Genomic DNA, 22,725 nt, shown 5'->3' with positions numbered 1-22,725 from the left:
AGGTGACCAAGAACCCGATGGTCACTCTGACAGAGCTCTATAGTTCCTTAGTGGAGATGGGTGAACCTTCCAGAAGGACAACCATCTCTGCAGCACTCCACAAATCAGGCCTTTATGGTAGAGTGTCCAAACGGAAGCCACTCCTTAGTAAATTGCACATGATAGCCTGCTTGGAGTTTGCCAAAAGAAACCTAAAGACTCTCAGACCATGAGAAAAAAGATTCTCTGGTCTGATGAAACCAAGATTGAACTCTTTCGCCTGAATGCCAAGCATCACATCTGGAGGAAACCTGGCAGCATCCCTACGGTGAAGCATGGTGGTGGTAACATTATGCCGTGCAGATGTTTTTCAGCGGCAGGGACGGGAGACTAGTCAGAATCGAGGGAAAGATGAATGGAGCAAAGTACATAGAGATCCTTGATGAAAACCTGCTCCAGAGTGCTCAGGAGTTCTAATAAATGTATGTTTTGCAAACATAATCAATCAAATTTATTTATGAAGCCCTTCTTACATCAGCTGATGTCAAAGTGCTGTACAGAAACCCAGACTAAAACCCCAAACAGCAAGCAATGCAGGTGAAGCACGTAATATACATAATATAATCTGCTTCAGAAATGTAGTAATACAGTTCTTCATAACCTCAGTGATTCAACACCGTGTATTGACATTGATCAGAGTCAGAGGCATATTGTTTTTGGCTCTGCTTCACAATAAGTTGTCTCACGCTTGCAACACAAGCAGTGTATTGTGTGAGGGATGTCACTGTTCATTTCCACTCATTAAGCAATAATAATAATGAGTGATGGTACATAACATCAAATGATTACAAGCTACACTTTAGACTCACTACATTAATTACATGCAACACAGTTGTATGTACAGTGTCCATTTCATCAAGGTGTGTGTGACATCCAAAATTAACACATTTTACAGATCATAATAAAAATATGGATTTTTTTTAGTTAAAATTACATATAAAGTACATTATGGTTACAAAAGAGCGAAAGTCAGTCAAAAAGTTCTAATAAATAGAAACATTTATGTTAGGAAACTACACATGACAAAACTAAATCAAAATATATAGTTTTTTCACACCAATAACAATCACTACATGTATTTTTTGGAGACAAAAAGCATGCTAGCCCTTTCACTTCATCATGTACCTCAGCTACGTACACACACACACACACACCTGGATTGAGTTTCTGGAGAAATAGAAACCCAGTAATCATTACATTTGTTTTGATTAATCTTGTTATATTGATTTTATTATCTTACATTATGTGCATTAAATTGTGTGTGTTCATGTTCACAGGGCTCGCTTGATCTCAGTGGTGACCAACCCTTTATAAATTAAAAGTATCTTCATTTACTGTAAGTGGATATCTGCAGGTTTGAATCATTTTTTATTTTACCAGGTAAGCTAGTTGAGAACAAGTTCTCATTTACAACTGCGACCTGGCCAAGATAAAGCAAAGCAGTGCGACACAAACACAGAGTTACACATGGAATAAACAAACATACAGTCAACAACACAATATAAAAAAAAGTAGATGTAGTGTGTGCAAATGAGGTAAGATACGGAAGTTAAGGCAATAAATAGGCTATAGTGGCAAAATAATTACAATTTAGCAATTTAAACACTGGAGTGATAGATGTTCAAAAGATGAATGGCAAGTAGAGATACTAGGGTGCAAATGAGAAAGAAAAAAAAACAGTATGGGGATGAGGTAGTTGGATGGGCTATGTACAGGTGCAGTGATTTGTGAGCTGCTCTGACAGCTGATGCTTAAAGTTAGTGAGGGAGATATGAGTCTCCAGCTTCAGTGATTTTTGCAATTCGTTCCAGTCATTGGCAGCAGAGAACTGGAAGGAAAGGCGGCCAAAGGAGGAATTGGCTTTGGTGATATATACCTGCTGGAGCGCGTGCTGCTAATGTGACCAGTGAGCTGAGATAAGGCGGAGCTTTACCTAGCAAAGACTTATAGATGACCTGGAGCCAGTGGGTTTGCCGACGAATATGAAGCGAGGGCCAGCCAACGAGAGCATACAGGTCGCAGTGGTGGGTAGTATATGGGGCTTTGGTGACAAAGCGGATGGCACTGTGATAGACTGCATCCAATTTGCTGAGTAGAGTGTCAGGGGCTATTTTGTAAATGACACCGCCGAAGTCAAGGATTGGTAGGATAGTCAGTTTTACGAGGGTATGTTTGGCAGCATGAGTGAAGGATGCTTTGTTGCGAACAGGAAGCCGATTCTATATTTAATTTTGTATTGGAGATGCTTAATATGAGTCTGGAAGGAGAGTTTACAGTGTAACCAGACACCTAGGTATTTGTAGTTGTCCACATATTCTAAGTCAGAACCGTCCAGAGTAGTGATGCTGGACGGGCGGGCAGGTGCGGGCAGAGATCAGTTGAAGAGCATGCATTTAATTTTACTTGCATTTAAGAGCAGTTGGAGGCCACGGAAGGAGAGTTGTATGACACTGAAGCGTGTCTGGAGGTTAGTTAACAGAGTGTCCAAAGAAGGGCCAGAAGTATACAGAAAGGTCTCGTCTGCGTAGAGGTGGATCAGAGAATCACCAGCAGCAAGAACGACATCATTGATGTACACATTCTTCTTTATATAACAATAAATGCCATTTAGTAGACGCTTTCATTCAAAGCGACTTACAGTCATGCATGCATAAGGAAGTTAAGCAATAAACTCCTTTGTCTTAGGTTTCTGATATCCTTCGCCGCAGCCAATACCAATCTCCCCACCACTCCAGCAATAATAGCTGCAAAGAGGAATAATCTAATAAGAAGGTTGGACTAAAAGTACCACAGAGCAAACAGAGGCTGGTGGGAGGAGCTATAAGAGGACGGACTCATTGTAATGTCTGGAATAGAATAAATGGAATGATACTATATAAAACACAAACATATGGAAACCACTTTTGACTCCGTTCCACGGATTCCATTTCAGCCATTACAATGAGCCCATCCTCTTAGAGCTGCTCCCACCAGCCTCCTCTAAGTGCATCTGTTAGTAAATATGGAAGAAGTAATATACTGAATAATACACTAGATAAGTCATAGTAAATAAGTCAGACGTTACCTGCAAGAGTTTTTTTGTTTGCTAGATGAACCTCGCTCTTTGCCACGTTGCCAATGGCGGATCCTATCAGGAATCAAGGTAAGACCCAGATGCAGACACGTCAAATTGACAATGGTTTAATATTCCAACAGGGGCAGGCAATAGATAGGTTAAGGCAGGCAGGGGTCAATCCAGAGGTGGGTCAAAGGTACAGGTCGGCAGGCAAGCTCAGGGGCAGGCAGAGTGGTCAGGCAGGCGGGCTCAGAGTCAGGACAGGCAAGGGTCAAAACCAAGAGGGTGAGAAAAAGGAGATACTGGGAAAAGCAGGTGCTGAGAACAAAAATGCTGGTTGACTTGACGAACAGGCAATGGACAAACAGAACACAGGTATAAATACACAGGGGATAATGAGGAAGATGGGCGACACCTGGAGGGGGGTGGAGACAATCACAAGGACAGGTGAAACAGATCAGGGTGTGACAGATCCAGAAACATCTCCTATCTTAGGCCTTATGTCAAAGGTCAGGTCGGAGTCACACTAAAGACTAAAAAGAGGGGATACTCACACTCCACAATTTTTTTCTTGAGAACATATTTAGCTCATAGTAAATCCTAAAAAAAAACAGTTATTTTATTATGGTGTTGTCTCTCCTTATAATTGGAACACTTTTATCCTCTTCGTCGATGGCATTGAACAAGGAGTCATCTTGACTCATTGTCAATGTAAATGTTGAGATTGTGGTAAACCTCACTGTGCCATGGTCATTTGAACTGCTGCTGCCTTTGGACACTGAAAGGAGTGGAAGTATGTTTGGTCAGATGTTTGGTACTGAGAAATGTAAAAAACTCTGACACAGACAGACGCACATACACACCCAGACATAAAATGAACAGGATTACCTTCTGCCCACTCTCCAGAGCCTGAGCCAGGCCCAGAGCCTAAATCAGAACCAGAAACATCTAGATGATTTCCAAATCCATACAAGACTTCTCGAGGTATATAATACTGCTTACAGGACATACAGACACAAGGACAACTTCAGTGTAGAAATGACCCAAGAAGTCATTAGGCCATTGCCCATACAAGCCAATAACTGTCTGCACCTCTGTACTAATACCTATCTCTCTATAGAAACAGAAATTGTAACCGATTGAAACAGAAACAGAAAATAACAGAGTATTTCTAAAATGTTAATGGTAGTTTAGTGATTTAGTGAATTAATTATAGTATTTACAGGGTTAACTTTCATGTAACCCTTTTAGCTACGTCATACTTGAGTAGCTTTAGGGACTACAAAAGAAAAGACTAGAACAACATTATTCTCAACATTATTCTGTGAGTCAACCAGTGAATCATGTGTTCCAAAGTCAAGTGCTACGCCAGCAGTATCGTCACCACACCAGCAACACAGGCCATTTCCTCCCTTCACAACACAACATGGCTGATACATAATGACTCAAGATGAGGCACTGCCGGCAAGCTGTCATTGTCCTACAAAAAAAACCTGGGGGGACAATAGCATTGGCTGGATTCTACAAAGTGTGTGAGTGTCAATACACTTACAGACTGACCCAGTAAGAGATAACAAACCGAACACTGGATATTTTGTCTGCCATAAGGAAATGGTTGGTAGAAGTGTGATTCACAACATGCTCATTCACAACATGCTCATGAGGTGTCGGACAGAATCCAGTGAGGGGCTAGAGCCTAGAATTTATGACCTCAACAACAAAGACCACAACAACAATATAAGACCTCATCCATTTTCCAAGTTGGCATAGCAGTCAGACGTCCTTTGTTCTCGTCTTGTCGTGTCCCGTGTATATATAAATAAACATATTTTCTTCGCTTATCTTTTCATATATTTTTTTTCTAAAAACTCAACTTCAAAACACTCTCCTGCAACCCGCCTCACCAATAAAATGTTTGTTTTAAAGTATTATTCACCTCAAATCTGAAATCCACAACACAGCTAGCCAGATGTTAGCCAGAAGTTAGCTGGCTAACGTTAGTATTCAGCTAACCACGGTTGGCGGTCATCAGCTATCCTTTAGCTTGAAAAGCTATCGCCAGGTTTGTACAACGCGACTCAGACCAGAGCATACCAGACCTATTTTCTCTCCATATCCCTGGATTTCTACCGCAAGCTCTGGACATTTACACCTGGATCTTGCAGCTAGCTAGCTGCTATCCGAGTGACTATTGGCTAACGTAGGTCCCGGAGCAAACATCAATTATTCCGGAGCTAGCCAGCTGAAGAGTTCCATCAGCCACTCCTGGGCTACAATCACCTATCCGGACCCGTTTTACTCCCGATGCGGAGCCCCCACCGGGCCTTCACGACTGAACTACCGACGTTATCTGCCCGAGGGAGTTATCCAACTGGCCCCTTCGTTGTGACGTAACCTGAACGCCCAATTGCGGCCCGCTAATCGTTAGCTGTCTTATCGGCTGCTATCTGAATAGGTCTATCGGACAATTTTCTTGGGCCAATATAACTATATCTATTTTGCCAATTGGCTTGGTCCCCTCTACCACACAGAACCCCACTAATCTACCAACAGAAACGCACGAGGTGGCTAAAAACAGACCTCCATCCTCTGCCAGCTTGCTACCCATGGCCCGGCTAGCTGTCTGAATCGCCGTGACCCCAACCAACCTCCCTACTCACTGGACCCTTATGATCACTCGGTGAAGCATGCCTCTCCTTAATGTCAATATGCCTTGTCCATTGCTGTTCTGGTTAGTGTTTATTGGCTTATTTCACTGTAGAGCCTCTAGCCCTGCTCATTATACCTTATCCAAACTTTCAGTTCCACCACCCACACATGCGATGACATCACCTGGTTTCAATGATGTTTCTAGAGACAATATCTCTCCCCTCATCACTCAATGCCTAGGTTTACCTCCACTGTATTCACATCCTATCATAACTTTGTCTGTAAATTATACTTTGAAGCTGTTTTATCGCCCCCAGAAACCTGCTCCTTTTACTCTCTGTTCCGGACGTCCTAGACGACCAATTCTCATATCTTTTACCGTACCCTTATCCTACTCCTCTGTTCCTCTGGTGATGTAGAGGTGAATCCAGGCCCTGCAGTGCCTAGCTCCACTCCTATTCCCCAGGCACTCTCTTTTGATGACTTCTGTAACCATAATGGCCTTGGTTTCATGCATGTTAACATTAGAAGCCTCCTCTCTAAGTTTGTTTTATTCACTGCTTTAGCACACTCTGCCAACCTCATAGATATCATCCTAACCAACTTGCCCTCTAAACACACCTCTGCTGTTGTCAACCAAGATCTCAGCGATCACTGCCTCATTGCCTGCATCCGTAATGGGTCAGTGGTCAAACGACCTCCACTCATCACTGTCAAACGCTCCCTGAAACACTTCAGCGAGCAGGTCTTTCTAATCAACCTGGCCCGGGTATCCTGGAAGGATCTTGACCTCATCCTCACCATCTTAAATAAGCATGCCCCATTCAAGACATTTAGAACCAGGAACAGATATAGCCCTTGGTTCTCTTCAGACCCGACTGCTCTTAACCAACACAAAAACATCCTGTGGCGTTCTGCATTAGCATCGAACAGCCCCCGTGATATGCAACATTTCAGGGAAGTTAGAAACCAATATACACAGGCAGTTAGAAAAGCCAAGGCTAGCTTTTTCAAGCAGAAATTTGCTTCCTGCAACACAAACTTAAAATGTTCTGGGACACTGTGAAGTCCATGGAGAATAAGAGCACCTCCTCCCAGTTGCCCACTGCACTGAGGATAGGAGACTCTGTCACCACAGATAAATCCACTATAATTGAGAATTTCAATAAGCATTTTTCTACGGCTGGCCATGCTTTCCACCTGGCTACTCCTACCCCGGTCAACAGCACTGCACCCCCCACAACAACTCGCCCAAGCCTTCCCCATTTCTCCTTCTCCCAAATCCAGTCAGCTGATGTTCTGAAAGAGCGGTAAAATCTGGACCCCTACAAATCAGCCGGGCTAGACAATCTGGACCCTTTCTTTCTAAAATTATCTGCCGAAATTGTTGCAACCCCTATTACTAGCCTGTTCAACCTCTCTTTCGTGTCGTCTGAGATTCCCAAAGATTGGAAAGCAGCTGAGGTCATCCCCCTCTTCAAAGGGGGAGACACTCTTGACCCAAACTGCTACAGACCTATATCTATCATACTCTGCCTTTCTAAGGTCTTCGAAAGCCAAGTCAACAAACAGTTTACCAACCATTTCGAGTCCCACCGCACCTTCTCCGCTATGCAATCTGGTTTCAGAGCTGGTCACGGGTGCACCTCAGCCACGCTCAAGGTCCTAAACGATATCTTAACCTCCATCGATAAGAAACAATACTGTGCAGCCTTATTCATTGACCTGGCCAAGGCTTTCGACTCTGTCAATCACCACATCCTCATCGGCAGACTCGATAGCCTTGGTTTCTCAAATGGTTGCCTCGCCTGGTTCACCAACTACTTCTCTGAGAGAGTTCAGTGTGTCAAATCGGAGGGCCTGTTGTCCGGGCCTCTGGCAGTCTCTATGGGGGTGCCACAGGGTTCAATTCTTGGGCCGACTCTCTTCTCTGTATACATCCATGATGTCGCTCTTGCTGCTGGTGAGTCTCTGATCCACCTCTACGCAGACGAGACCTTTCTGTATACTTCTGGCCCTTCTTTGGACACTGTGTTAACGACCCTCCAGGCGAGCTTCAATGCCATACAACTCTCCTTCCGTGGCCTCCAACTGCTCTTCAATACAAGTAAAACTAAATGCATGCTCTTCAACCCATCGCTGCCTGCACCTGCCCGCCTGTCCAGCATCACTACTCTGGACGGTTCTGACTTAGAATATGTGGACAACTACAAATACCTAGGTGCCTGGTTAGACTGTAAACTCTCCTTCCAGACTCACATCAAACATCTCCAATCCAAAGTTAAATCTAGAATTGGCTTCCTGTTCGCAACAAAGCATCCTTCACTCATGCTGCCAAACATACCCAAGTAAAACTGACCATCCTACCAATCCAAGACTTCGGCGATGTCATTTACAAAATAGCCTCCAATACCCTACTCAATAAATTGGATGCAGTCTATCACAGTGCCATCCGTTTTTTCACCAAAGCCCCATATACTACCCACCACTGCGACCTGTACGCTCTCGTTGGCTGGCCCTCGCTTCATACTTGTCGCCAAAACCACTGGCTCCAGGTCATCTACAAGACCCTGTTAGGTAAAGTCCCCCCTTATCTCAGCTCGCTGCTCACCATAGCAGCGCCCACCTGTAGCACGCGCTTCAGCAGGTATATCTCTCTGATCACCCCCAAAGCCAATTCCTCCTTTGGCCGCCTCTCCTTCCAGTTCTCTGCTGCCAATGACTGGAACGAACTACAAAAATCTCTGAAACTCCCTCACTAGCTTTAAGAACAAGCTGTCAGAGCAGCTCACAGATTACTGCACCCGTACATAGCCCATCTATAATTTAGCCCATCCAACTACCTCTTCCCCTACTGTATTAATTTATTTTGCTCCTTTGCACCCCATTGTTTCTATTTCTACTTTGCACATTCTTCTACTGCAAATCTACCATTCAGGTGTTTTACTTGCTATATTGTATTTACTTCGCCACCATGGCCTTTTTTTGCCTTTACAGTGCCTTGCGAAAGTATTCGGCCCCCTTGAACTTTGCGACCTTTTGTCACATTTCAGGCTTCAAACAAAGATATAAAACTGTATTTTTTTGTGAAGAATCAACAACAAGTGGGACACAATCATGAAGTGTAATGACATTTATTGGATATTTCAAACTTTTTTAACAAATCAAAAACTGAAAAATTGGGCGTGCAAAATTATTCAGCCCCCTTAAGTTAATACTTTGTAGCGCCACCTTTTGCTGCGATTACAGCTTTAAGTCGCTTGGGGTATGTCTCTATCAGTTTTGCACATCGAGAGACTGACATTTTTTTCCCATTCCTCCTTGCAAAACAGCTCGAGCTCAGTGAGGTTGGATGGAGAGCATTTGTGAACAGCAGTTTTCAGTTCTTTCCACAGATTCTCGATTGGATTCAGGTCTGGACTTTGACGTGGCCATTCTAACACCTGGATATGTTTATTTTTGAACCATTCCATTGTAGATTTTGCTTTATGTTTTGGATCATTGTCTTGTTGGAAGACAAATCTCCGTCCCAGTCTCAGGTCTTTTGCAGACTCCATCAGGTTTTCTTCCAGAATGGTCCTGTATTTGGCTCCATCCATCTTCCCATCAATTTGAACCATCTTCCCTGTCCCTGCTGAAGAAAAGCAGGCCCAAACCATGATGCTGCCACCACCATGTTTGACAGTGGGGATGGTGTGTTCAGCTGTGTTGCTTTTACGCCAAACATAACGTTTTGCATTGTTGCCAAAAAGTTCAATTTTGGTTTCATCTGACCAGAGCACCTTCTTCCACATGTTTGGTGTGTCTCCCAGGTGGCTTGTGGCAAACTTTAAACAACACTTTTTATGGATATCTTTAAGAAATGGCTTTCTTCTTGCCACTCTTCCATAAAGGCCAGATTTGTGCAATATACGACTGATTGTTGTCCTATGGACAGAGTCTCCCACCTCAGCTGTAGATCTCTGCAGTTCATCCAGAGTGATCATGGGCCTCTTGGCTGCATCTCTGATCAGTCTTCTCCTTGTATGAGCTGAAAGTTTAGAGGGACGGCCAGGTCTTGGTAGATTTGCAGTGGTCTGATACTCCTTCCATTTCAATATTATCGCTTGCACAGTGCTCCTTGGGATGTTTAAAGCTTGGGAAATCTTTTTGTATCCAAATCCGGCTTTAAACTTCTTCACAACAGTATCTCGGACCTGCCTGGTGTGTTCCTTGTTCTTCATGATGCTCTCTGCGCTTTTAACGGACCTCTGAGACTATCACAGTGCAGGTGCATTTATACGGAGACTTGATTACACACAGGTGGATTGTATTTATCATCATTAGTCATTTAGGTCAACATTGGATCATTCAGAGATCCTCACTGAACTTCTGGAGAGAGTTTGCTGCACTGAAAGTAAAGGGGCTGAATAATTTTGCACGCCCAATTTTTCAGTTTTTGATTTGTTAAAAAAGTTTGAAATATCCAATAAATGTCGTTCCACTTCATGATTGTGTCCCACTTGTTGTTGATTCTTCACAAAAAAATACAGTTTTATATCTTTATGTTTGAAGCCTGAAATGTGGCAAAAGGTCACAAAGTTCAAGGGGGCCGAATACTTTCGCAAGGCAATGTAAGTATTGTGATATTTTATCGTGAGGTCCTTGGCAATTCCCAGTCCTACTTTCAAAGTGTGTTGCATTATGGGAATACAAATTGTCTGACCTTCACCTACATGTCAACTGTATGAACTTTACAAAAATCATGTGATCCAAGGTCATAAAGTATGGCCCAAAGCCCTAGTAGGCCCAAAGCCCTATTAAGGGGTCCCCCCCCCATTTTGGGGCAGCAGGTAGCCTAGTGGTTAGAGCATTGGCCTAGTAACCGAAAGGTTGCAAAATCAAATCTCCGACCTGACAAGGTCAAAATCTGTCATTCTGCCCCTGAACAAGGCAGTTAACCCACTGTTCCTAGGCAGTCATTGAAAATAAGAATTTGTTCTTCACTGACTTGCCTAGTTTAATGGTTAAATAAAAAAAAATAGCTGTAGTACAGTGATCATGTCACCGTTATAGACACAGGGTGAGAGTCAGACAACTATTCTTCCTTGTAGATATAGGCTATACATTAAAATAGTCTGTTCTGGCGAATGTGAACGCTCAGCAACCCGTTAAGACTTTATAAAAAAAATTGATAATGAAGTAGGCTAAATGGTGACTGACAAACAGCATTTGCTGCTCAAAACAGGTTCATTTCAAAACAACTTCAAGTCCAATTCATGTACTGCAAGTTTGCACAACAACTTCATAAACAAGATATGGAAATGAAAGGCACAGAACGAAGTTATCAAATGTTAGAACGGTTTAATCATACATAGTCACAATTCTGCTCCCCCCCAAAAAATGAGTATTTTTTCTTCATCTAACATCTGGAAATGTACATAAGGCCACCTGAAAATGTACATGACTTTGACAGTGTGACAAAACTCATATGTTCATATTTATATAATTGACAATATCTTACATTTCTTTCACTTACAAGGTAGTAGCTGTTCCAAAATACAGCCCTCTTCTGTACAAAAATAATTCTGTCATATCCTGTGAAGTTTTCCATGGTAGCAGAGAGGACCAGAAGCAGCCTCATTTTAAGTACAGAGCATTGGTGTTCCTTTAAACTGTCACATGTCAGAAAGACAATATCAACAGGAGATGTTATACAGCTCCGCATACAAAACAAGGCCAACCTTTTTCATAACAGATTAAAAACAAAAACCAAGTCAGATTGTGAAGCCATAAAAATAGTTTTAAAATAACGATTGATCAAATAAAACTGTATACATTATATTTTAGGGGAAAGGAGTGATGAATATACACACATCAAAATGCACATTTTTGCAATTTCCCCCCCAAAGTGTAAAAGACATCCCATTTACAGCATCAACGTTTACAAATGTACAACTGTACAGACGAAATAAAAGCATCACTACCAATTTAGCAAGGCCTGTCAAACATCACAACTATACTTTTTTTTGTCAACTAATAAACTTACACTTAACTGCACATATACTACATGTATTCTACAATTATTCATATGAAGCAAAAAACAAAAGCCAATACTACTAGTATTACAGATGAGTTGTATAGCTTTTTAGACTACCCAAATCGCTTGCATATTCAGACTGCAAAAAAAAAAAAAAAAAAATGAACAAAATTAAAACCACCTCTATGACGGTCTCACAATCCTATAAACAAGGATCCTTTTCTCAGCTCATCCCCAAATCTATTCTCCACTTCACACACATGGAATGAGCCACTTAAAAATAACAATAAAGTCTTCCTACTGCTCTGAACTGCAGGTGGTGAGGGTGCCCTCATTAGGCCAAAGCCCCCTATCCAAAAAAGCAACAATTTAATATTTACTCGTACACAAAGATGCTATACATTTTTGCTAAGCTACTTCAATGCAAGAGATGAATATTCAGTACATAAAGATACCTTTTCTAGGGCAGTGTTCATCTCAAACTACAAGACCGATAAGATGTCCCACATAACATGATAAAGAAAAATCATTCCAAGTTATAAAAACCTGTCACAGCATGCCTATGCTTAACCTGCCCCGCCCCCCAAAAAAGCCCCACTACGGTCATTCCATGTAAATATTACAACCAGGTTAAACTTTCACTATACAACCCGACCTCATGCTTTGCTTCTGAAAAAGAATAAACGTCTTACGTAGCACTGTCCGGTGTAGCCCCCAAGTAGCCATTAAGTGGGCGGCAAAACATGTTTTTGTTGTTGCTTAAGACAGTATAGGTGGAGTATAGTGGAATCACTGCCTACGGATGCAACAGCGCATGTTCTCATTTCTCAAAGTACACCGTTTAGTAACGATGCCAATCATCACCTGGAGCCGACTAATCAAATCAAGCCAACTGCAAGCTGTTCGCCAACAGCGCGAGACGGAGAGTAGGCGTTACACCCCGGTCTGCGAAAAAACAGAGGCAACAAAATCGAGACAATCACGAGCAGCCAACTGGATGACACCCCCCCCCAAAAAATGTAAGTACAGAGCTCTCCAAAGCAAAAGTACTTTAGTTGGTCCAATACAGACCAATGGGTGACTAACTCATTGGCACGAAAGACATAGTAACCGGTGGGAAAGATGGGTTTCATAATCTATCCATACTATGCAGTGCTATAAGTAGAAATGGATCCATCAGCTGCTTTTTGCATTGGGATCATTGTGTGGTAGTAGAAAGATAATTTTGTATATTATATTTAAACACATGGCTTTTAATTAGAACAGCTGATAGTAAGTCTGGGTACAAAAACAAATGGAAAATTGTTTAAAAGGATCACTCAAATTTGGCCTTATAAAGTCACTTGCTGGTGTAATTGTAAGAATTGTACATTTTCAGCAAATGCGGTTCTCCTTTTTTTTCCCCTACAGAGGGATTTACAAAGTAAAAAAACAAAAATGTACAACATTATATACCAAAAACCAGCCAGTTATATCTATTACATCATAAACAATGGGGGCGGGTTGTGCTTTACCCGCAAGAGATTGCCTGCAAGACAGTCAGTCAGTCTGTCTGCCTGCCCCCAGATGTCACAGCATTTCTTAGGTGAAGTTGAATATTTTTTTTTATGGGTAATTCCCCCAAAATGGGGGACACAAAGGGTATGTCAAAGGTCAGCTCTGATGGAGCGCCTCTTTATAGAACTAGAAAAAAGGGGGTGGGGGGGGCTCCTACTCTGCTCTTTAGTCAAGGGACACGAGAGGGAGGATAGGTCTACATGAGGCCGTTGGTGGGCCCGCCAATGGGCCCCAGGTCTGAGCCACTCTTCATGTAGTACTTCTCCAGCTTGGCCAGGATGTGCTTGCCATAGGTATATTTGCGCAGGGTGGCGATGTGGGGTCGGATCTGGGGTAGAGAAGAACAAAGATGAAATCATTAACATTTATAGTGGTACTGGCCAAATCAGGTTTAAAGAAGTACTTCTTGTTTTGATTTTAAAGAACTAAGCCACCTGCCTCCCACTTAAACATTGTCCTTGAAGGATTCTAAGAGATTAAAAAGTGATTGGACAGAAAAAGTCAATCTCACCAACAATCCACGTAACAGGACAAAACAGACTGTGGATACACATTCTTATCAATGGAGTATTGTAATGAAGGATCAATGTACATTTGTACGTGAAATTGTAATGTATTAATGGAGCAAATGTTTTGTGTTAGGACAACCAACCGATGTAGAACTTTTAGGTCTGTTACAGATTTTAGGGAAGCAAAAGTCACCAGTTACTACACACACCAATATATATATTTTTTTGTGGAATATAAAAAAACTAACTTATTGTGCTTAAAGAATCAGACACTAAATTATTTGTGTAAACTTGAGGTTTACACAATTAACACCAAAATACAAAACACTTGTTCAGTTAGACAAATCTAAGAAGGCTATCTATATCGGTGGTTAAGAATGCAGAAGTGTTTGTGCTGAGGCACCACAAGTACACTAATAAACATAGGCTGAAGGAATTAAACTTTGCAGTGAAAAGCAGTTTGTAATGTCGCCACCCGATGTCCGTGTCAACATTTGTATTGATTCGACTCAGTGCTTTACAACAGCAAAAGGTTGTGTATACATAAAAATATAAACTCAACATGCAACATTTTTTTTTAGTTACAGTTCACAAGTTCACAAGGAAGTCAATTTAAATAAATTAGGCCGTAATCTACAGATTTCAACTGACTGGGCCGGGGCGCAGCCATTAGCTGCTGCCTACTATTCCTAGGGTCCAGCAAAATTAAAGCATTACAACACAGAGTGTGCCCTCATGCCCCTACTCAAGCAATACCACATATCTACAATACAAAATCCATGTATATGTGCGTGTAGTGCGTATGTATGCATGTGTGTGTTTCAGTCCCCATTGTTACATAAGGTGCATTCAGATTTGTTTATCTAATTGTACTGCTTGAATCAGTTACTTGATGTGGAATAGAGTTACATGTAGTCATGGCTCTGTGTAGTACCGTTCACCTCCCATTGTCTGTTCTGGACTTGGGGACTGTGAAGAGACCTCGTGACATGTCTTGTGGGGTATGCATGGGTGTGTCGAGTTGTGTGCCAGTAGTGCAGACAGACAACTCAGTGCATTCAAAAATTTGGATAGAAAACACTGAAGTTTCTAAAACTGTTTGATGTCTGAGTATAACAGAACTCATATGGCAGGCAAAAACCTGAGAAATGACCTTTTCAAGTCATTGCCTATCGAATATACAGTGTCTATGGGGTCATATTGCACTTCCTAAGGCTTCTACTAGAGGTCAACAGTCTTTAGAACCTTGTTGAGGAGAGAATGAGAGCTGTTTGACTAAGGTGTCTGGCAGAATGCCATGAGCTGATCATGCGTGCGCCTGTGAGAGGTAGCTGCGTTCCATTGCATTTCTAAAGACAATGGAATTCTCCGGTTGGAACATTATTGAAGATTTATGATAAAAACATCCTAAAGATTGATTCTATACATTGTTTGACATGTTTCTACGAACTGTAATATAAAACTTTGACATTTCGTCTGCACAAGTGATCGCGCATTTTGCATTTGGTTTACTGGGCTAAACGTGAACAAAAAGGAGGTATTTGGACATAAATGGACTTTATCAAACAAAAATTTGTGGAACTGGGATTCCATGGGAGTGCATCCCGATCAAGATCAAAGGTAAGTGAATATTTACAACGCTATTTCTGACACCTCTCCTTCTTTGGAAAATGGCTGGATGTTTTTCTGTGACTAGCACTGACCAAACAATCGTAAGGTGCGCTTTCACCGTAAAGCCTTTTTGAAATCTGACATGGCGGTTGCATTAAGAAGTTTATCTATATTTCCATGCATAACACTTGTATCTTTTATCAATGTTTATTAATGAGTATTTATGTTATTTGATGTGGTTCTCTGCACTTTCACCGGATGTTTGTTTGAGACAATGCATTTCTGATCATAACATACCAATTTCAAGAGGTTTTTGGCCATAAAGATCAACTTCATTGAACAAAACACACATTTACTGTGTAACATGAAGTCCTGTGAGTGCCATCTGATGAAGATCAAAGGTTAGTGATTAAGTTAAGTTTATTTCTGATTTTTGTGAGCCCTCTCCTTGGCTGGAAAATGGCTGTATGGTTTTCTGTGACTAGGTGCTGACCTAAATCGTTTGGTGTGCTTATTTGCCTATTTGAAAATCGGACACTGTGGCTGGATTTACAAGTAGTGTCTCTTTAAAATGGTGTATAATACTTGTATGTTTGAGGAATTGTAATTATGAGATTTGTTGTTTTGAATTTGGCGCCATGCAATTTCACTGGCTTTTGGCGAGGTGGGACGCTACCGTCCCACATATCCTAAAGAGGTTTTAAATCAGCTTCTTGATATGACACCTGTCAGGTGGGTGGATTATCTTGACAAAAGAGAAATGCTCACTAAAAGAGATGTAAACAAATTTGTACACAATTTTAGAGAAAGAAGCTTTTTATGCCAACGGAAAATTGATGGGATCCAATATTTCAGCTCATGAAACATGGGACCCACACTTTACACGTTGCGTTTATACACCAGCCCAGGACCTTCCCATCGGGCTTATTCACATGCGGGATCGTCTGAGACCAGCTACCCAGACAGCTGATGAAACTGGGTTTGCACAACTGAAGAATGTTTGACCGTTTGCACGGACAATCTCAGGGAAGCTGATCTGTGTGCTAGTCGTCCTCACCAGGGTCTTGACCTGACTGCAGTTCGGTGTCGTAACAGATTTCAGTGGGAAAATGCTCAACTTCGACGGCCATTGGAGAAGTGTGCTCGTCACGTCTGAATCTTGGTTTCAAATGTACAGGCAAAGCGGTTTGTTGACGTCAACGTGGTGAACAGAGTGCCCCATGGTGGCGGTGTGGTTATGTTATGGGCAGGCATAAGTTGTGGACAACGAAAACAATTGCATTTTATGAATGGCAATTTGAATGCACAGAGATACCATGATAAATCCTGAAGCCCATTGTCGTGCCATTCATCCGCCTCCATCATCTAATAATGCACAGCCCCATGTCGCAAGGGATCTATCTGTAAACAATTCCTGGAAGCTGAAAATGCCAGTTCTTTTTGTAATTACATTTTTTTTGCCAAAACATAAAATATACTTGCAGTGAAGCCACTCAACAACTACACCACTCATCCAACAACTACACCACTCATCCAACAGACTCTCCTTCAGAGCGACAAAGAAGTATGCAGGGTGAATGCCCTGCTCAAGGGCATGTTGAGGCCAAAAACAAGGCCCAAAACAGGGACACTCCAAGAACCCCCCCTCCCCCACCACAGTTCCGCAATAGCTGCCCCTCAAACATCTGTGACCCCTCCCACGCAATTAAAAAATAACATTAATTCCATTAACCTAGGGGGCAGTATTTTGATGTTTGGTTGAAAAACATACCCAAATGAAACTGCCTATTTCTCAGGCCCAGAATCTAGAATATGCATATAATTGTCAGGATAGAAAACACTCTAAAGTTTCCAAAACTATAAAATATTGTCTGAGAGTATAACATAACTGACATTGCAGGCGAAAACCTGAGGAAAATCCAAAGAGGAAGTGCCTTCTATTTTGAAAGTTCCCTGTTCCATTGCATGCCTTCTCTCCATTCAAAGGGATATCAACCAGATTCCTTTTCCTATGGCTTCCACATGGTCTGAACAGTCTGAAAAATGAGCGAGAAAGATCACATCGCATCAGTGGATGGCTGGGTGCCAGCAGCGTTTTGCCTGCGCGAGCAGCATGGAGGAGACATTTTCTCTCGCTCTCCTATTGAAAATGCTACTGTCCGGTTGAAATATTATAGATTATTTATTGTAAAAACAACCTGAGGATTGATTATAAAAAACGTTTGACATGTTTCTACGAACTTTATGGATACCATTTGGAATTTGTCTGCCCCGTCGTGACCGCTCGAGCCTGTGGATTTCTGAACATAACGTGCCAACCAACTAGAAGTACTGGTATTTTCAACTGTATATGTTTGAGTGCATGTATAGCACTATCTACGTGTGTGTGTGTGTGTGTGTATTTGCATGAGTATAAGCACTCGAACGGCATCAGCCTCAGGCAAACCTGCATTAGCAGTTAAAAAAAACCCACTTCACCTCAGTGCCATTCAAACTGACTTTTTATACTTTTATCTTGATCATCAGTCTATCTCCCGCACAGCAACTCCAATCCCACGTGTATCCAATTCCACATCCTAACCCTCAGCCCATCCCACCTATCGCTGATGCCCACCCTCTTCAACAACATATAACAGCAACATATAACTTTCAACTATGCTGTGATGCTTAACGTACAATTTCGATCCATCGAATAGAATCCACAGATAGACTTGAAGATAAATATTTTTACTACGAGTATTAGTATGACTGACCCGGTCTCGCCAGATCTCCTAACAGTATTATTTCTAGGGTCAATTTTATTTTATGTTATGCATTTTCAGCCATTCCTGAACCTGGGAACAGAAAAAGGCTACCTGAAGGCAATACCAAAATAAAATGGTCTATTGATTCTGTATCCTCACAAAATCTGCAGAGCTTCAATGATTGTATGTCCCAAATATTAAGCATTTTGTTTGTGGCAAGAATTCTATATAATACTTTTAGCTGAAAAGCACAAAGTCTTGAATCTTGCATCGTTTTATATATCAGCTCACACACACTCGATGCCATGGAATAGGTAGATCAAAAAATCTCTTCCCAACCATTTTGCAATCTGTGTGGCACAGTTGTCAACATCCTGGTCCTCAAATTAAACTGTTAAACTTTTCTATTTATGCTATTTTTGTATTCCTTTATATTGAGCAGACAGACCAGTTCCCTATCTCTTCCATTTTTGGGGTAATGCTGTAATCAACTCGTTGTGCTCTTGGATTGACCAGACCTTTCAGTACAATTCTGATAACTCCAACATTGCAATATAATTTAAGAACAAAATACCCTTTTCAAACATCTTTCCCATAATTACATGTATTTTATCAACCAGCACATTTGAGATGTGGGAGATGAAATTGAAATTGTAGCCAGCTCTGCAATGCTTGTTTGAAAAAAAGTATCCTTTTCATTAATTGTAAATGAGACATGGCAATCTGCACAAAGGATGAGCTTTTAGTAATCTACTTGAGAACCATTTAAGGATCAAGTAAAACTTTTGAATAAGTGAAGCTTTTAGAGAGGTCTCAACCCACCCAATTCATATTAATTTTATAGATAGGCACGCTTTATTTTGTCTAGTTTAGCATCCCAGATAAAACATTTGTTGCTCATATGATTTTTTTTAAAAAGAAAAAAAATCAGGAGTAGGCAGCGCCATCAGTGAGCAAACGGAGATATTCATGGAATTCTTTCCATAAGTAGACAGGCATTTCCCTCTCCTTGGTTGCAAGATCTTGTCTATTTTTACAAATGTTCTATTAAAATTCATTGTGGAGAGTTTATTTATATATTTGTGATATGAAGACAAAGTTAGTCTACTTCAACGTCAGACCATTTTATAGGTAAACTGCAGGGTAATGTAAAAGTTGTATTTTTTAAAGATCCAATACATAATATGGTATACTTATCATAATTAGGTTTTAGTCCAGAGGCCAGAAATGTTATCTAGATCTTCAATGAGACATTTCAGTGATCTAGCTTGTGGACTTAATATGAAACTTGAGTCATCGGGATACACAGACCTTTGTTTTTCTGCCTTGGATTTCTAATCTAATGTTATTGGATCTCATTTTAATAGCTAGCATTTTGATGACCATAACAAATAGATATTGACAGCGGACACCCTTGTTGAATTCCTCTTGACAATTCAAAACTCAGAAGTAGCCATTTGCTATTTTACACCTGGGGTAGCTATGCATTACTTTTACCCATTTTATAAAAGAGAATCACCGAAATTGAAAAAATCCAGGCATTTATAAATAAATCCAGTGTTACTTTATCAAATGCCTTTTCAAAATCCACTATAAATACCATTTCTGGCTTCTTAGATGTTTCATGATGTTCTATTATTGCTAGTATTTGTAGTACATTATCTCCAATGTATTGTCCATGTAAAAACAACCTGTGATCAGGATGAACAATACCTGGTAAAACCAGGGAAGTGCAATGCATTTTGCTAGTATTTTTGCATCACAACATTGAAGTGTAAGGGGCCTCCAGTTTCTTAGATAGCAAGTATAAAGATCCTGTCTATCTGGGTGTTGTTTTAATAATAGTGAAATCAGACCTTCCTGCTGAGTACCTGGCAGACTACCATTTCTAGAGGAGTAGTTAAAACAATGGAGCTTTTAGTACATCAAAAGGCTATCAAGCCCAGGGGTTTTTCCAGGCTGAAAGGATTTAATAGCCTCAAAAAGTTCTAATTTGGCCTTCGCACTGATCTCTGTATATATTTGTTAATTTTTTGTATTATTTGGAAATAATTCCTTACCGTAATCAGTGAGAGGATGATAATTCCTTAGCATTCAGTGGGAGAGGATGAGAGGGAAAAGAATATCTGCTTAAAATATTTAGCTTCCTCTTAAAATATAATTTGGAGAATCATAAATGACTCCGTCTTCAGTAATGAGTTTGTAGCGGTATTTATTAGAGGGGTAAAGAATGATTTTGTCCGGGCGCCAGGCAGGTATTAACCATGCCGAAAGGAAAAGAGTAGAATAGAGAGTACCACTACCAGACCCATACACATCAGCAGAAGAGACTGCCTAGAGTGTAGCCTGTTTACCAGATAGCCAGTGGAGAGAAAAAAGAATACACACCATATAAAACCCACATCACAGCACAGGGGTAACCCCAACAAGAATACCTCATACAATAATAATAATACTAATAATGGCAGAGCAATTTAACAGCAACTTCATACAAGAAAGAACCCAGTCAACAGAGGATTTGCAATAATATGTATTATCGTCCAGTGGAGGAGTGCAGAGGGTATGAATGTGGGGGGTGTTCATAGACAACAAAGGCCTTAAAAATGCCCACAATCTTCTCGGCCACATGTCATTAGTACACCTCAATACAGTTCACATAACAATACACAACTTGCAAGCAACCTCCCTTTTAACTAAAATGTCCAAATACTTCTGGCAGGGCAATAGTCCAGCTCTAATGAACTTCAATGGGAAGTGCATTGGAAAAATAGTCTGTTGCAGGGTAAAGCACTGGAACGATAGAGGGAAGAGAAAGAAGAAGAGAGATCGTAGCTGTGGTCTTCAGGCGTGCAGGTGTACTGTCCGATGGTTTGTTGGTTTGTATGTTAAAGCTTCGCAACAATGTTGCTACTAATCCATGCGATCCATAACGGGCGCGGTCCCAAACGAAAACAACCACGACCTAGAGCGATTACACCGATGATTGAGTTAAATACTTTATAAACTACACACGCTGAAAACAAACAAAACTTCTGCAGCACAGCACACACAATCAAACTGTCGCGCCACCAAAGAGCTCCTCCCCAAAGAGCTGAATGAGCCCTTTTTATTTCCTCCTTCCTTACTGCTCATGCTCTCTTAAAGTGGCAGTGCACGGTGAAGGCTCCGTGCAGATTTCGCCACAAGTTTCTGCAAATGATTTGCGTTAGCGTTCCTGTGTTGCAGACTCAGGAAGAATGGAGTGTATTTTTCTCCATATTCCATCCAGCTTGCTTTATTTTTGTAATAGATTACATTCGATCGGTCTTCAATATGTCCCTCAGGTGCTTTGTTTTTCCTCTTATTTTGTATCTACCTGTACTATTAGTTTATGCATTTCCCTTGTTAGTCCGGTCTGTCTCTTTAGCCAGAAACAGCCTTATTATTGATGAATATTGAATGACCTCTGGGATACCTTTAAATGTACCTTCAAACAATAAGAGGATTTGCTGAATCTATATTATACTAGAAAAATTAAGTTAAATTATTTTATTATTTTTAACTAAGTTGTCCTCCAGTAAGCTTTGAATACATTTCCAATATCCCTGTCCACGTGGAAATTCTATAGGAGTTATGTGAAGGCCAATTAGATGATCCGATCGCATTCGGTCTCCTATTAAAACTTTAACCTCTGATGCAAGAGTGAGAGACAAGAAAGTAGTCAAAACAACTAGCTTGATTAAGTCTCCATGTATAGCTTCACTAGGTCAGGGTTCTTTAGTATCCAAATATCCATTATTTCTAATGTGTCCATAATATTTTTTTATTTCTTTAAGGGCAGTGTACGATAGTTTGTAGATTAAAATAAATCAGTCCATTGAGGCACTTAACACTTAGTCTCCCACCATAAGGATTTGATCATTTGTTGCCTGTAAGTTTGTTGCCTCCACTTTCATATTCAAAAAGGTCCACCTTCCTCACAAATCATTCAGATCAACATTTTTGTTAATTAATAATCACACCTTTTGAGTTCTTTTGTCCATGACAAAATCATTTCACCACCCCATTCCCTTTTCCATGCAACTTCATCTAAGGGTGTAGAGCGAGTTTCCTGTAAACAGTATATGTTATATTCCTTTTAGCCATTTTTTTAAATAATCTGCTAAACCATTACAATTATAACTGGCTATACTTATTTCACCCCTTACCATAACTAGATACTATTCTCAGTCTAAATTGACCATAATTAGTGCCTGTAAAAATACTGCCATCAGAGGTATTGACGGTCAAAATTAGAGCTTTCAAATGTCTGATATTTAGAATTCAAGATATAGAATTTAGCAATATTTGTTTTATTCTCGTCTGTGAGCCAATGCCACAGATGTTCGAACATTTAGACAAGATATGTGTGTAGTAAATCGGAGTAGGTTGAGTGTATGACATTGGATGTGATTTAGTCAGTGTGTGTACGATGTCTGCATAAAAGAGTAAGACTAATGTGTGATGTCCAAATAAATAACCCTGCCAATTTGCATGGTTGAGTGGCTGTGTGTAACATGTAGT

At 40.8% G+C, this 22,725-nt stretch overlaps 1 protein-coding gene across 50 annotated transcripts in view; it reads right to left on the bottom strand.

Annotated features, from left to right (window-relative positions):
• Nucleotides 1–11,066: 11,066 nt before the first annotated feature.
• LOC110522005 (pumilio homolog 2) overlaps nt 11,067–22,725 on the bottom strand; it is a 56,435-nt gene continuing 44,776 nt past the window's right edge. For all 50 annotated transcript variants that reach the window (XM_021600048.3, XM_021600058.3, XM_021600052.3 and 47 more), the window contains one exon: nt 11,067–13,647. In XM_021600048.3, coding sequence (XP_021455723.2) covers nt 13,516–13,647 — 132 coding nt within the window. In that variant the 3' untranslated portion in view covers nt 11,067–13,515. The remainder of the gene's footprint in view (nt 13,648–22,725) is intronic.

This window comes from Oncorhynchus mykiss, chromosome 4 (genome assembly GCF_057628025.1).
Source record: "Oncorhynchus mykiss isolate SJ-2025 chromosome 4, ASM5762802v1, whole genome shotgun sequence".
NCBI classification, from domain to species: Eukaryota; Metazoa; Chordata; class Actinopteri; order Salmoniformes; family Salmonidae; genus Oncorhynchus; species Oncorhynchus mykiss.
Note: the sequence above shows the minus strand (reverse complement) of the source record. Positions and strands in the feature narration are given on the sequence as shown.